Source organism: Nerophis ophidion, linkage group LG06 (genome assembly GCF_033978795.1).
Source record: "Nerophis ophidion isolate RoL-2023_Sa linkage group LG06, RoL_Noph_v1.0, whole genome shotgun sequence".
Taxonomy (NCBI): Eukaryota; Metazoa; Chordata; class Actinopteri; order Syngnathiformes; family Syngnathidae; genus Nerophis; species Nerophis ophidion.
The window spans coordinates 67,513,575-67,530,387 of NC_084616.1; the positions used below are offsets into that span (position 1 = coordinate 67,513,575).

Below are 16,813 nucleotides of genomic sequence, written 5' to 3' on the forward strand. Positions count from 1 at the left end.
AAGACTTTGGTAGGGAATTGATAGGAGGAAAATACTTTGTAATACTGAAAATAAAAATACATTGTAACCTTGGCAACTAGCCTGGCCACAGTCTGTCGGTCCTGACAAGAACCCTGCAACACAGATCTGTCATATTTATATAGCGCTTTTTTTCTAGTGACTCAAATCACTTTACATAGTGAAAACCGATTATCTAAGTTACATGTTTCAAACCAGTGTGGGTGGCATTGGGAGAAAGTCACTTGATGTGAGTCATGACTAGCCTGTGGTCCAACCTGTGGCATTTTGTCACATTGTTGACATGCAGCACACAATTATAATGTGTACCACTTTTTGCAGGCTATATTGAAGCTCAAACTACACCAGGGGTTCTCAAATGGGGGTACGCGTACCCCTGGGGGTACTTGAAGGTATGCCAAGGGGTACGTGAGATATTTTTTTTAAACATTCTAAAAATAGCAACAATTCAAAAATCCTTCATAAATATATTTATTGAATAATACCTCAGCAAAATATGAATGTAAGTTCATAAACTTTGAAAAGAAATTTAACAATGCAGTATTCGGTGTTGACAGCTATCACGTTTATGGGATCATGTTTTGTTTTGGTCATGTTCGGTTTTATTTTTTGGACAATCAGATCCTGTTCCTGCACTTCCTTGTTTGCTTTGTTACCATGCCAACCAATTAGTTTCACCTGTCATGTCACGCACCTGTATTATTTAAAACGAAAGTTGCCAGGTGGTCAGCCGGGCGACTTTATCTCTACTCCCTTCATGCCATGTCATGCCTGTTAACCACTCTGTCCATAGTTTGCCTTCTGCCCATGCCACGTAAGTTTTGTTTTTTTTATGTCAGAGTTATTGAGTTTTGTCTTTTGCCTTTGTGCTAGTTTTTGTTTTCAATAGTCAAGTTTGTTATCCGCCATTGTGCGCGCCTTTTGTTTGCCTTTTTTTTAGTTAGAGTGTTAAAAATAAAGGATGTACTTACATTCACGTCTTGCTCGTGCCAACTTTCCTTTGCATTCCGGAAAAACAAACCTCAAAATCCAGGTTTTGACAACACAGCTAGATTTTTTGTGGACATGTTTCATAAATATTGATGATAAAGATGTATTTTTTTGTGAAGAAATGTTTAGAATCAAGTTCATGAATCCAGATGGATCTCTATTACAATCCCCAAAGAGGGCACTTTAAGTTGATGATTGCTTCTATGTGTAGAAATCTTTATTTATAATTGAATCACTTGTTTATTTTTCAACAAGTTTTTGTTATTTTTATATCTTTTTTTTCCAAATAGTTCAAGAAAGACCACCACAAATGAGCAATATTTTGCACTGTTATATAATTTAATAAATCAGACACTGATGACATAGTGCTGTATTTTACTAATGTATCTCTTTTTTTCAACCAAAAATGCTTTGCTCTGATTAGGGGGTACTTGAATTAAAAAAATGTTCACAGGGGGTACATCACTGAAAAAAGTTAGAGAACCACTGATCTAGACAGCATGCAGAACTTACTTTTATCACGCTTAAGGAGTGTTGTAATGATGCGTCGGAAAAAAGAAAAGAAAATGGGTGTTAGTTTCAGTTTCAGCTTTGCAGTATTTCGAACATGCATACGATACAATGTAATGCATCACATATTTCCAGATGTTTCATTCCAGCACGTCGGAAAAGGATTAGGAAGTAGCTGAGTTTATTTAACCCTACCCTTTTCCATATCATAGCTACTTTATCCCATTTCCGTGTTCTCTGTAACAGAACAGTGAATAAATGATAAATAAATAATATACCATCTTAAGTAAACAAATATTAAATACATACAAAAAGGGTTCAAGATGTTCATCATAATTATTGTTCTTTGTACATTGCAAACACTTGTAGTTTGAACAGTCTCTTAAACTGAATCATATTGGGGCTTTGTTTAATTTCCTTGTGTAATCCATTCCGTAATTTAATTCCACATACAAATATGCTAAAGGTTTTAAGTGTTGTCTATGCATACAAATGTTTTAAATTAGATTTTCCTCTCAGGTTATATATCTCCTCTTTCGTTGAGAAGAATTGTTGTACATTATATTTATTTTTATAGTTTGCTTTGTACATAATTTGCAAATGCACCAAATCCTTGAATTTCAATATTTGTGATTCTATAAATAAAGGGTTTGTATGTTCTCTATATCCAACATTATGTATTATTCTTATTGATCTTTTTTGTAACACTGTTAGTGAATGAAACGCACATTTGTAATTGTTCCCCCATATTTCTGCACAGTAACTCCGATATGGTAACACTAGTGAGCAGTAAAGAATATGAAGTAATTTTTGGTCCAGAACATATTTTGCTCTATTCATTATTGACGTGTTTCTTGATACTTTATGTTGTACATTTTTACATGAGATTTTTAGTTCATTTTATCATCTATTACTACACTCGGAAATCCATCCATCCATCCATCCATTGTGTACCGCTTTTCCCTTTTGGGTTCGCTGCTGCCTATCACAGCTACAATCACGCGGAAGGCAGGGTACACCCTGGACAAGTCGCCACCTAATCGCATGGCACACCAGAAAATGTATTTTCTTTTACCCTTTCGATATTTACTCTGTCTATTTGTAATTGTGTTTGACTTTTTCTCCTACTATTATGAAATAGTAGGAGAGAAAGTAACAGTAGGAGATTGGAAAGTGTCTTTATAATGAAAAAAACAAAACACGATTAGAATAAAAAGCCAGCAGAAATCAAAACAAATATTTTGATTATATTTTAATCACCTATTTAGTCATCAATCAGCTGTAAAATTATAAAATCCCATTGCTGAATAGAGTGTATATATATATATATATATATATATATATATATATATATATATATATATATATATATATATATATATATATATATATATATATATGTATATATATATATATATATATATATATATATATATATATATATATAATTTTTTTTTTTCTTTCTGATAGTTTAAATATGTTGACACGCACACGGACAAAACGTTGTCTCTTTCCATCGTCTGTCTTTGCGGTGCGATCGCCTCTTTTCTCACAGTCATTCGTGCAAAATTGCCAGTTTGCGCACATATTTTTAATGTGCTAAAAATAGATGAAAAAATAGATGCCACAAAACAGTTGAAGTTTTGAGAAATCACTTTGCATGTGCTCTGCGATGAGGTGGCGACTTGTCCAGGGTGTACCCCGCCTTTCGCCCGATTGTAGCTGAGATAGGCACCAGCGCCTGCCGCGACCCCAAAGGGAATAAGTGGTAGAAAATTGATGGATGGATGGACTTTGCATGTGCTAAATGGTTATAAGAGACCAGTGAGAGATGCAATCTTCAATGCATGAGGTTAGTACGTCAGCGTTGTGTGCGTTTTCAAGTTTTTACATATTTTGGTCATTTCAAACCCTTAGTAGATGACGTCCTATGACTTTCTGCAGGAAACATGATAAGTTACTTTATTCATGATAATGTCTTTTTTTTTTTATTTCCCCTCCAGGATTAATAAAGTATTTCTGACTCTGATACTCAATAATACTATAACATGTATAAATGTCATATGGAGAGACAAAAAGTACTGTGGCTCACCATGAGTGGGTGTATGTAAGCTAGCAGATGTTTGTATGAACATTCTTTATTTGTTAAATGAGATTAAAAAATATTTGTATTTAACTAATGTGAATTATTGTCTTTATTACTGTGTATTCTTTTCCAGTGATAACATGTATTAACATTGATCAGAGCACAAGAAGTTAAAGGCCGACTGAAATGAGATTTTCTTATTCAAACAGGGATAGCAGGTCCATTCTATGTGTCATACTTGATCATTTCGCATTATTGCCATATTTTTGCTGAAAGGATTTAGCAGAGAACATCCACGATAAAGTTTGCAACTTTCGGTGCTAAGAGAAAAGCCCTGCCTGTACCGGAAGTCGCAGACGATGACGTCACACTTTTGATGGCTCCTCACATATTCACATTGTTTATAATGGGAGCCTCCAACAAAAAGTGCTATTCGGACCTAGAAAACGACAATTTCCCCATTAATTTGAGCGAGGATGAAAGATTTGTGTTTGAGGATATTGATAGCGACGGACTAGAAAAAAAAATAAAAACAAGTTAAAAAAAAACGATTGCATTGGGACGGATTCCGATGTTTTTAGACACATTTACTAGGATAATTCTGGGAAATCCCTTATCTTTCTATTGTGTTGCTAGTGTTTTAGTGAGTTTAACAGTACCTGATAGTCGGAGTGGTGTCTCCACGGGTGTCTTGACGGGCAGTGTCTCAGGGGAGTCGACGGCAGCTTCGGTTTCTCACCGAAACCTGCTGGTTGACATTCCGTCGTGATTCATGTTCGATTGACCACTCTGATCCATAGTAAAGCTTCACCTCTGGGAATTTTAAACAAGGAATCACCGTGTGTTTGTGTGGCTAAAGGCTAAAGCTTCCCAACTCCATCTTTCTACTTTGACTTCTCCAATATTAATTGAACAAATTGCAAAAGATTCAGCAACGCAGTTCTCCAAAATACTGTGTAATTATGCGGTTAAAGCAGACAACTTTTAGCTGTGTGTGTGTGCAGCGCTCATACTTCCTAAAAACCTGTGACGTCTTGCGCACACGTCATCATTACACGACGTTTTCAAGACGAAACTCTCGGGAAATTTAAAATTGCAATTCAGTAAACTAAAAATGCCGTATTGGCATGTGTTGCAATGTTAATATTTCATCATTGATATATAAACTATCAGACTGCGTGGTGGGTAGTAGTGGGTTTCAGCAGGCCTTTAAAGTTTAAAGAAAAGTCAGTGGCTCACCAATCATGAATCTAATCGCACATCACTACTGTGTACATTGGGTTTGTGTGTGTTAAAATTGTTATTCTGGAATGCATTGATGCAGAAATGTTTAAAAATGGCATTCATTTTATTTCCCATTAAAATCAATGTGTGGTTTTCCAGAAATGTCACATTTTGGAAAAAAATAATTGAATTATTGTTGGTAGAGTATGGATTTTTTTTTAGCTGAATGTTTTCCTTTTGAAATGATTTGTTTAAGTTTAAAGCACCATTTAGCTGTGTGTGTGTGTGTGTGTGTGTGTGTGTGTGTGTGCATGCGCGTGTGTGTCACTTGCTGCTCCTGCTAACTGATATGTCAGAAAATCAATTAATTACTTTTAAGCGGCAGTTAACTGCATCCGCACAATACACCCCATGAATTATAGAGAAGGTGTGTGTGTGTGTTTGTGCTGTGTGTGTGCGTTCGTTACTGTCTGTGTGTGTGTGACAGAAGTGGGAATAGGTGACACGTCTGTCACTCGTCAGGTTGAGGTAGTTGTAGGCTGCCCTCATTGAGTCATCTACTGTAGATCTGATGTTTACATGAGTAACAAAGGTGAAGAGTGTGAATTAAATCAAATTAAACACAGGATGGTGAACTAGTTCAGAACCCTCATACACACACATGCACACACAGACACTAGGGATGATGTTCGAAACCGCTTCTCCCGAAAAGAACCGATCTTTTTTAACAGAATCACTTTTTGAGAACCGGTTGAAATTATCGAAGCCACTATACTGCATTTGCGTGACCATAGGGCGCACCGTATTAAAAGGCGCCGTGCAACGTTCCCTCTAAGGTACATGCCTGTGCAATTGCACACTGCTCACGCGTCCTCTAGGCCGCGCACAAAATCGAATAAAAAGATAAGCGCATAACAGTATGCACGTCTGCCGTTGCTCACATGTGCGCCACTGAATGCTCAAGGAGTTTTGGTGTTTGCTCACACATATGAAAAATTGGAGGGAAAATTGTCGCTGTGTCAGTTACGGGTGCTACACACACACACACAAATGCACACACACACACACACACATATAGGTCTGAGCTTGGCTGGTGAATGCTGACACGTGCAGTTCTAGTGTGTGTGTGTGTGTGTGTGTGTGCGTGTGTGTGTGTGTGTGTGTGTGTGTGTGTGTGTGTGTGTGTGTGTGTGTGTGTGTGTGTGTGTGTGTGTGTGCCATTGAGCTATTTGGCTTGAAAAAAAGACTAAGACGAATTAGTTCTCGCCGGAACAACAAGGCAGTCCAAGAAGGAACAAGCAATAGGGTAGCAAGGAAATTCTGATTTAAAAAAAAAAACATGATGATTTAAGTACACACAAGAAAACTATGAGGAATAAACTAACTCTTCTTAAAAATTCTGGCTGATGACAAGTTTCTCCACCTGCTTAATAGACTCCAGCTCACCCTAATGAGAACAAGCAGTGAAGAAAATGAATGGCGAGATGAATGCTGATTCAGCACCGCGGACAGCACCACATAACTACAATTACAGAAGCTACACATTCTCTGTAAACCAGGGGTCTGAAACTTAATTTACCTGGGGGCCACTGGATGCAGAGTCTGGGTGAATAAAACGACAGCATAGAGCAGTGGTTCTCAAATGGGGGTACGCGTACTCCTAGGGGTACTTGAGGGTATGCCAAGGGATACGTGAGATTTTTTTTTAAATATTCTAAAAATAGCAACAATTCAAAAATCCTTTAAAATATATATTTGTTGAATAATACTTCAAGAAAATATGAATGTAGGAGCCTAAATGCTGATTAAGCTAATTTACATTTTATGGCAGAAGGATCTGTGTGGTAAGGTGGTTTTTGGAGGCAAGGTGTTATGGGTAATTGCAGTCAGGTGCGGTGGTCGAGACACACAGTTTTTTGACCTCACTCATACTTTTTCTTACCCTTACTATTTCTAACTCGGAATGAGACAAACGCTCTCTTTCTTTGTCATTTATCTGTTCCCACATTGGGATTCTTATATGTTTTGAACTATTAAGTTCACAAGTAAACCATACAAACGAAGAGGAACGTCTGGAGTTTTGTTTTGTTGTTGTTGCAAGAAGCGGAGTGAACGAAAAAGTAGAGGAGCGTCAAGCTAAGGCTACTTTAGGCCACCACAGTGTATATGTTTATTTTACTTTTTATTCATAGCTGTATGTAGAAGTGTCTGGTTGTATCTGCTGCTTTAATGTCTTTAATGTCCTCTGTGTTCTTTGATGTTTGATGTTTCCCTCTTACACACATGTAAGAGGGATGTGTTATAGGGCTATGAGTTGTTTTTTTCCCTTGGCCTCAGTCTGCACCCCATCTCCAGGGCCCAGGCTAAGACTGATTTTTTCATTTTATTTTAATCTTCTACTTTTTTCTCCGATTCCCCCCCTTGTTTACCTGTATCTCATCTTTTTTGTAAGGGGCGCTGGAAGCCGGCAGACCCGTCAGCGATCCTGTTCTGTCTCCCTGTAATGTTTGTCTGATCTTGAATGGGATTGTGCTGAAAATTTCAATTTTCCTGAAGGAACTCTCCTGACGGAATAAATAAAGTACTATCTAATCTAATCTAATCTTTAGGAATCTACAATGAATGTAAGTTCATAAACTGTGAAAAAAAATGCAACAATGCAATATTCAGTGTTGACAGCTAGATTTTTTGTGGACATGTTCCATAAATATTGATGTTAAAAATTTCTTTTTTTGTGAAGAAATGTTTGGAATTAAGTTCATGACTCCAGATGGATCTCTATTACAATCCCCAAAGAGGGCACTTTAAGTTCTATGTGTAGAAATCCTTATTTATAATTAAATCACTTGTTTATTTTTCAACAAGGTTTTAGATATTTTTATCTCTTTTTTTCCAAATAGTTCAAGAAAGACCACTACAAATGAGCAATATTTTGCACTGTTATACAATTTAATACATCATAAACTGATGACACAGGGCTGTATTTTACTTCTTTATCTCCTTTTTTCAACCAAAAATGCTTTGCTCTGATTAGGGGGTACTTGAATTAAAAAAATGTCCACAGGGGGTAAATCTCTGAAAAAAGGTTGAGAACCACCAGCATAGAGAATAGGCTACAAGTACAGACTTAGGCAACAGCAATTCTATGAAAGAACATACTCAAAAGCCTCAGTTACTGATTCTAATTATGCCTGCCCGTCTAATTTATCTCATCCTCATCATATGTGCAAGATGGGAAGGTGTGTGTAAAGCATTGTGTGGAATGTTTCGCAAAAACTGTGAAGCAGAGTCTATACCGAGGCAAATCTACACATTGGTTTAGCTTACTGTGTGTAGACTTTTTTTTAACTGTGTGTAAATGTAAAATTTAGTGTGGAAGCAATTGGAAAAAACTGTAAATTCTCCTCTGTTTTCTTAAAGAGGAAACACACGAAAAAGAATGCAGAGGAATCACACGAATAAGAAAAGTGCCTTTCATAATAAAAGCACACAGACAAACGGTGATAGGACAAAGTCACATTCAAAATAAATGAAAGACGTAGCAAAACCAATGGAAACAACATTACATTTGGAGCTTAAAAGTTTAACAAAGGCCTTAATTTCAACTGCCCAAAGATTGGTGTGCAAAGCTTGTTGCATCGTGTTCAAAAATAGTTGATCCTGGAGGTTGTAATTGCTGCTAAAAATGTACACCAAGCAAAAGCTGCGAATGCTTTAATGTACATGTGATTTTTTTTTAGTTGTACTACATTTGAATTGATTCCATTTTGGAATAAAGCTGTAACATAACAAAATGTGGACAAGGTGAAGTGCTGTCAATACTTTCCAGATGTGTAGTATATCGAAAGAAAACAAAAAAAAAACATGCAGTTTCATAAACAGTAGGAATGACTTTCATTGCACAAATGGTTCAGGATTTAGGGCAGTTTGAAAGGATTTTATCCCGATCATTTGTAAAAGTTATACTATGTTGATATCATGTTAGTTAGAGTTACACTTGCTCAATGTTTCCTTAAATGAGGGTGAACGATGAAGAAAAAAACCAAAACAATATGTTGAGTGCAGCAAGAAAAAGCACAACTCATTCTGGGAGAGGACCTCGAGCAAAATATGAAGAAGTGTCAAAATCAAAAGTGTTCCTCAAAGCATTGTTAGTATCTGATAGTATTTGTGATGACGTGGACTTTGGTGTGATTTGTTTTCCTGGGGTGCAAAGCGACTGGATCGGACATGGCTTGAAGGCAAAAACATGATTTTAATCTTAACTCAAAAAAAAAAGGAACAAACGAAAGGCGCTCTCAGCAGAGGTTCAAAACTTGGCTAAGAAAACAAAACTACCACAAAGGACATAAAACAAAACTTGCAAACTATGACATGAATAAAGAAAACTTACTTGGAACGAGAAAAGAGCATGAAAAAGAGCAGCATGGGTCATCAGCATGAATAACTAGGGTGTGTAGGGGGTGATGTCGCCAGGCTGACTGCCTGGCAACTACAGGCTTAAATAGAGGTGATGTGATTAACAACCGGTGACATGAGGTCATGGAAACAAAGCAGGAAGTGAAAAAACAGGAACTGACAGAGTGCAAAAACCCAACGGAACATAGCCAAACTAAACATGATCACCAGGACATGACAGTAATGAGCCGAACAGGTCAAAACAACATATAGAAATTACATAATATTTACATACACACACACGCACATACACTCACTGTACACAAACATACACACACACACACACTTCACTCGTAGATACTGCCTTTTTTGTTTTGGCAAATAACGGATACATTCTAAAAAAAATACAGATATTTCACTGCAATCCATGTTATTGTCCGATTATTGTTACAAGGTATTGTTTTGGTACACACACACAACATATAGTTTTGGGGGGCAAAGCCACGTTTAGGTGCGGCAAAAAAAATAATAATCTGGGAGCCAGATGAGGTATCTCAACATTACTGTTCTTTGAACAATTGATTTAATTGTGACCAGTCTATCTCAGCCTGTCCCTCAGAATGGAACTCAGTGTGTCTTTAAATTCAGTTCCACATCGCACTTATGATACAAAGCAACCAAAAAGCTATGTTCTCAGTAGAAATTTCAAATACGGCTGAAACTGAAGGGGAGGAGATTGGCGAAGACGAGATCCGCCCCTAAAAGATGCAGGCTATTTTTCTGAGTGGAAACTGTAAATGAAATTAGCAGCTTGAAGTGCCTGGGGGCAAAATGGACTGGTGTCCCCTGTGGCTATGTGCTTTGGACCAGACCATGAATTCAGCTTGACTGGATTCTATTTTTGCTTTTTTTTTGTGGGGTTTTTTTTTCTTTTTGCTGGAGGGGGAAGGATGGAGAGGTGAGTATAAAAACAGCTGATGAAGGTGACTGACTTCTCTTTCTTCAGAGTTGATTTGATCATCTACTTGCTTTGTTTTTATTTAAAACGTAGACTCGTTTCTTTTCACCTTTCGGGTTGTTGATTTTTGACACGAATTGCAGCCGTCAGCCTGTCAGGATCCAAGCATGAACCCGGGTGCTCTCTCCGGTTCCGGTCCGCTGTCCTGGGCCATGTTCTTGATGAGGAAAGGCCGAACAGGAGGCGAACTCTTTGGTAAACTTTAATATTATGTGATTGTCTGATGTTCACATTGAGTGCTTTTATGCACAAAATGTATGCAATTTGCAGTATTATTTACTGTTGTGATGGGCATGAATGTTCTTTCAACTTGCTGCCCTTAGTCATGTATTTAAACCCTTGTTTTTTGCAGAGTGGAATAATAATATTATATATATATATATATATATATATATATATATATATATATATATATATATATATATATATATATATAAATATATATATATATTTCATATTACTGAAAAAAACAACAACTGTATGCACACTTTTTTCATTTGTTTTAGATTTCAAACTAATAATAGGTTGAAAAGATATTTGATCAGTTTCCTTGGCAGAATTGGGAGAATTTGTTTTAAGGGTGTTTTAAGTGTGATGTGTCTATATACATACATATATATATATATATATATATATATATATATATATATATATATATATATATATATATATATATATATATATATATATATATAAATATGTATATAAATATGTGTGTGTATATTTGTATGTATATATGTTTGTATATATGTGTATATGTATGTATATATATATACAAATATATATATATATACATATATATATACATATATATATGTATAAATATATATATATATACACACCACACATATATGTGTGTATATTCGTATGTATATAGGTTTGTAAATATGTGTATATGTGTGTGTGTGTATATATATATATATATATTTGTATTTATTTATTTTTACACATTTACACAAATTGCCGCACTTGGGACCCAACCTAATGTTGAGACTTTGCAGAAGATTACTATTAGCTTGCATGAAAATCGATGTGATGTGATTAGATCATTTTGCTCTTGAAAAAAACCAATGTGTCCAAGTTTCAGCCATGTACTTCTTAATTAAAGGTGAAAGTACAGCATTTACAGATCGTCATTTTTCAGAGTTGAATATACTTAGTACGGTGTACCAATGACAGTAGCCCTACGGTGAGGTAGGGACTTGTCCAGGGTGTACCCTGCCTTCAGCCCGATTGTAGCTGAGATAGGCGCCAGCGCCCCCCGTGACCCCAAAGGGAATAAGCGGTAGGAAATGGATGGATGGATGGACCATTGACAGTAAACGGAGAGTTGTTTTTTTCTTGGTGAGCAATACGGGTTTTAAGGTAATGTTTTTTGTTTTATAAGTTCAGTTTTTCCATTACATTTTACTTATGTTATTGCACATGCACTACAACCATACAACTTCCCCAGTTATTCTATGCATATATTCAAACCATCTCCAGATTATAATGCTACCACATTACTAACCGTTGTTGCAGTGTTCTGAGCTTTGGAACGCTCACTCTAACTCCTACTAACATACTTCCTGTCATTGTGGACAAATAACTCTTCTGTGTCTGAGCTGAACATAAACTTTTAAATCCATATTGAAATTAGTCACAATCCACATTTGGGTTGCTATGAGCCAGAATAGGTTTATTTTGGAGAAAGGGTTTCTTTTTCTTTTTTTATCATCCCGTCAGTCAAAAAAAACTATCTTGAGTGTGGACAGTGATAATTGTCTTCCAGCAATTTCCAGTTTCAAGAGTCTTGATAGTTTCTGAACATCCTGATTCTCTTTTATCGGAAGATCTGTTCTCTGACAGTCTTCTCACAGACCGAGGAAAATAGCCATGTCCACATGAACACATATCGTTTTGAAAACACAGAGTTGGGGTAAAAACTATCTTTATCCACACAAGTCTACACACAAACGCATAAATGAAAAAACAACCCGAGCTGACTTAGTAGCATTACACCTGTGTTATTGTAATGGTTATTTTGATATACTAGACGTACAAACCCTGTTTCCATATGAGTTGGGAAATTGTGTTAGATGTAAATATAAACGGAATACAATGATTTGTAAATCATTTTCAACCCATATTCAGTTGAATATGCTACAAAGACAACATATTTGATGGTCAAACCAATAAACTTTTTTTTTGTTGCAAATAATCATTAACTTTAGAATTTGATGCCAGCAACAGGTGACAAAGAAGTTGGGAAAGGTGGCAATAAATACTGAAAAAGTTGAGAAATGCTCATCAAAAACTTATTTGGAACATCCCACAGGTGTGCAGGCTAATTAGGAACAGGTGGGTGCCATGATTGGGTAAAAAATCAGCTTCCATGAAATGCTAAGTAATTCACAAACAAGGATGGGGTGAGGGTCACCAATTTGTAAGCAAATTGTCGAACAGTTTTAGAACAACATTTCTCAACGAGCTATTGCAGGGAATTTAGGGATTTTACCATCTACGGTCTGTAAACTTATCAAAAGGTCCAGAGAATCTGGAGAAATCACTGCACGTAAGCGATGATATTACGGACCTTTGATCCCTCAGGCGGTACTGCATCAAAAACCGACATCAGTGTGTAAAGGATATTACCACATGGGCTCAGAAACATTTCATAAAACCAGTGTCAGTAACTTCAGTTGGTCGCTACATCTGTAAGTGCAAGTTAAAACTCTACTATGCAAAGCAAAAGCCATTTATCAACAACACCAAAACGCCACTAGCTTCGCTGGGCCCGTGCTCAACCAAGATGGACTGATGCAAAGTGGAAAAGTGTTTTGTGGTCTGACGAGTCCACATTTCAAATTATATTTGGAAACTGTCGACGTGGTGTCCTCCGGAACAAAGAGGAAAATAACCATCCGGATCATTATAAGCGCAAAGTTCAAAAGCCAGCATCTGTGATGGTATGGGGGTGTATTAGTGCCCAAGGCATGGGTAACTTACACATCTGTGAAGGCACCATTAATGCTGAATGGTCCATACAGGTTTTGGAACAACATATGTTGTCATCCAAGCAATGTTATCATGAACGCCCCTGCTTATTTCAGCAAGACAATGCCAAGCCACGTGTTACAACAGCGTGGTTTTGTAGTAAAAGAGTGCGGGTACTTTCCTGGCCCGCCTGCAGTCCAGACCTATCTCCCATGGAAAATGTGTGGCGCATTATGAAGAATAAAATACGACAGCGGAGACCCCGGATTGTTGAACGACCGAAGCTCTACATAAAACAAGAATGGGAAAGAATTCCACTTTCAAAGCTTCAACAATTAGTTTCCTCAGCTCCCAAATGTTTATTGAGTGTTGTTAAAAGAAAAGGTGATACAACACAGTGGTGAACATGCCCTTTCCCAACTACTTTGGTGCGTGTTGCAGCCATGAAATTCTAAGTTAATTATTATTTGCAAATAAAAATAAAGTTTATGAGTTTGAACATGAAATATCTTGTCTTTGTAGTGGATTCAACTGAATATGGGTTGAAAAAGATTTGTAAATAATTGTATTCCGTTTATATTTACATCTAACACAATTTTCCAACTCATATGGAAACGGGGTTTGTACAATGCCATGTACATTATATTTACGGCACTTGTACAGAGCCCTGCATGGGAACGTTAAGAACACTCGTGGAATTATAACGTGTTTAATCAGCAGCATAGTGATATATTACATGGGCAGTAAAGTGTACATTTGTTTTGTCTTGTTCAGCTACTCAGGCAAATCATATTGTTGACATGGATGCCCATATTTGCTGTACAGATTTACTTTACAAAAGAGAAGTGTGGGGTACTTTTCTTGCTGCTTTATTTGTATTTTACTTTATTAGATGGGTTTATATTATTGTTTGGTGCAGGAGTGCATAGAAAGAGAGAAAAAGCAAATACAGAGGGGGAAATTGTGGGGTTGAGAGTGGGATAAGACAGAGAGACAACAACAACAAAACAAGAACAAGAACAACAGAGCATCATCAGTATATACGATATATACAAATATGATACAAAAAACATGAGCAAAGAAGCAGTTAGTGAAGAAAATATCAATAACACAGAAATGACAATGAACATTATTACACTACACATAGAGTGATAAAAATACCAATAGAAATAGCGCTAATGATAATGAATACTAACAATCATCATCAACAATTTATTTTTTTCAAATGCAAAAATAAATCAATATAATAAAAAAACTGGATTACAAGCAATAATAGTAATAATAGCTTTATCAGTGTGCCATGTTTTACCTTAATATATGTTTGATGAAATGTGATCATATGTAAAAGTGTTTGTATATGTACAGTATGTGTATATGTATGTTTGTACAATGAATGTGTGTGTTGATGTATGTACTGTATTTGTGTATATAAGTCAGTGCGTATATACCTGTGTATGTGTGTAAGTACTTAGGTGTGTGCCCATGCATGTATGAATGAATGTAAATATGTATGTATATACTGTATGTATGAATAATTGTGTGTAAGTGCAGATGTATGTGTGTTTGTATGTACAAAACCCAAAACCAGTGAAGTTGGCACATTGTGTACATCAAAAACAGAATACAATTTTTGTTTTATGTAGAGCTTCAGTCGTTCAACAGTCCGGGGTCTCCGCTGTTGTATTTTACGTTTCATAATGCGCCACACATTTTTGATGGGGAACAGGTCTGGACTGCAGGCGAACCAAGAAAGTACCCGCACTCTTTTTTCACGAAGCCACTCTGTTGTAACACGTGCTGAATGTGGCTTGGTATTGTCTTGCTGAAATAAGCAGGGGCGTCCATGAAAAAGACGGTGCTTGGATGGCAGCATATGTTGTTCCAAAACCTGTATGTACCTTTCAGCATTAATGGTGCCTTCACGGATGTGTAAGTTACCCATGCCTTGGGCACTAATGCACCCCCATACCATCACATATGATGGCTTTTGAACTTTGCGTTATTAACAGACTGGATGGTTCGCTTCCCCTTTGGTCCCGATGACACGATGTCGAATATTTCCAAAAACAATTTGAAATGTGGACTCGTCAGACCACGGAACACTTTTCCACTTGGCATCAGTCCATCTTAGATGATCTCGGGCCCAGAGAAGCTTTCGCTTTGCATAGTAGAGCTTTAACTTGCACTTACAGATGTAGCGACAAACTGTATTTAGTGACAGTGGTTTTCTGAAGTGTTCCTGAGCCCCTGTGGTGTTGGTTTCCGGCCATGCCGCTTACGTGGAGTGATTTCTCCAGACTTTCTGAACCTTTTGATGATATAATGGACCGTAGAAGTTGAAATCCCTAAATGTATTGCAATTGCACTTTTACAAACATTGTTCTTAATATGTTTGACTATTTGCTCACGCAGTTGTGGACAAAGGGGTGTACCTCGCCCCATCCTTTCTTGTAAAAGACTGAGCATTTTTGGGGGAACTGTTTTTATACCCAATCATGGCACCCACCTGTTCCCAATTAGCCTGCACACCGGTGGGACGTTCCAAATAAGTGTTTGATGAGCATTTCTCAACTTTATCAGTATTTATTGCCACCTTTCCTAACTTCTTTGTCACGTGTTGCTGGCATCAAATTCTAAAGTTAATTATTATTTGCAAAAAAAAAAAAGTTTATCAGTTTGAACATCAAATATGTTGTCTTTGTAGCATATTCAACTGAATATGGGTTGAAAAGGATTTGGAAATCATTGTATTCCATTTTTATTTACATCTAACACAATTTCCCAACTCATATGGAAACGGGGTTTGTATATATATTACACACTTACATATACTATACCTGTATATACATGCAGACATACATATATAAACATGCAAACAAAAGTGGGATTTTAATCTAAAATCAGCGCACACTCACAACGAGCCAAGGAAATCCAAATGTTTAGGTGCATAAAACACACGGACGTGCGTGTTCCGCTGCAAAACTCTCATGGATTAATCAATCAATAGAAGGATATATTACATGTGCAATGAAATTAATCTTGTCAGTCGCTCAGCTGCATTAGAAGCGTGCACGATCTACACAAATGCAACCAACACACTTGAGCTGATTTCACGATCCGTCGTCAAATTAGGGTTAAAAACATGATATAATATTGCACATTTCTCATGACACAAAGCATAAAGTCCTGCTTGTCCAAGTTGTCCCATCAGCTGGAGGTCTGACAGCAATCGTATCCAAAACAGCTGGCTGTCATTGTTGTCTTGCAAAGCCCATTTTCTTGCGTGTTTTTTGTCATGTACAGTGGAAAAAGCAACATTTTTACATTCAAACATACAGTAAGTCCTCCTATAGTGTGTTTTCAAAGCAGCAAGGCAGTGTTGCTGAGCTTTGGAAATGACAACCATGATATCATCAGAGGAGTACTAGAATCTGTTTGTGCCATGCGCACGCAGCTCAGCCAGTGTTTGCAAAAGTCTGCTTTTTAAAAAACAACAGTAATGGTTTGCGTGTAGACAAGAGGCCAAAAGGCAGAGATAAGTATGCGTTTATTAAGTATCCGTGTTCGTGTGGACATAACCTTAATCTCGTAAT

At 36.8% G+C, this 16,813-nt stretch overlaps 1 protein-coding gene across 1 annotated transcript in view; it reads left to right on the forward strand.

Moving 5' to 3' along the window:
* Positions 1-10,304: 10,304 nt before the first annotated feature.
* Positions 10,305-16,813, forward strand: part of runx1 (RUNX family transcription factor 1) — a 58,888-nt gene continuing 52,379 nt past the window's right edge. Inside the window, exon 1 of the mRNA XM_061904674.1 lies at positions 10,305-10,439. Coding sequence (XP_061760658.1) covers positions 10,352-10,439 — 88 coding nt within the window. The 5' untranslated portion in view covers positions 10,305-10,351. The remainder of the gene's footprint in view (positions 10,440-16,813) is intronic.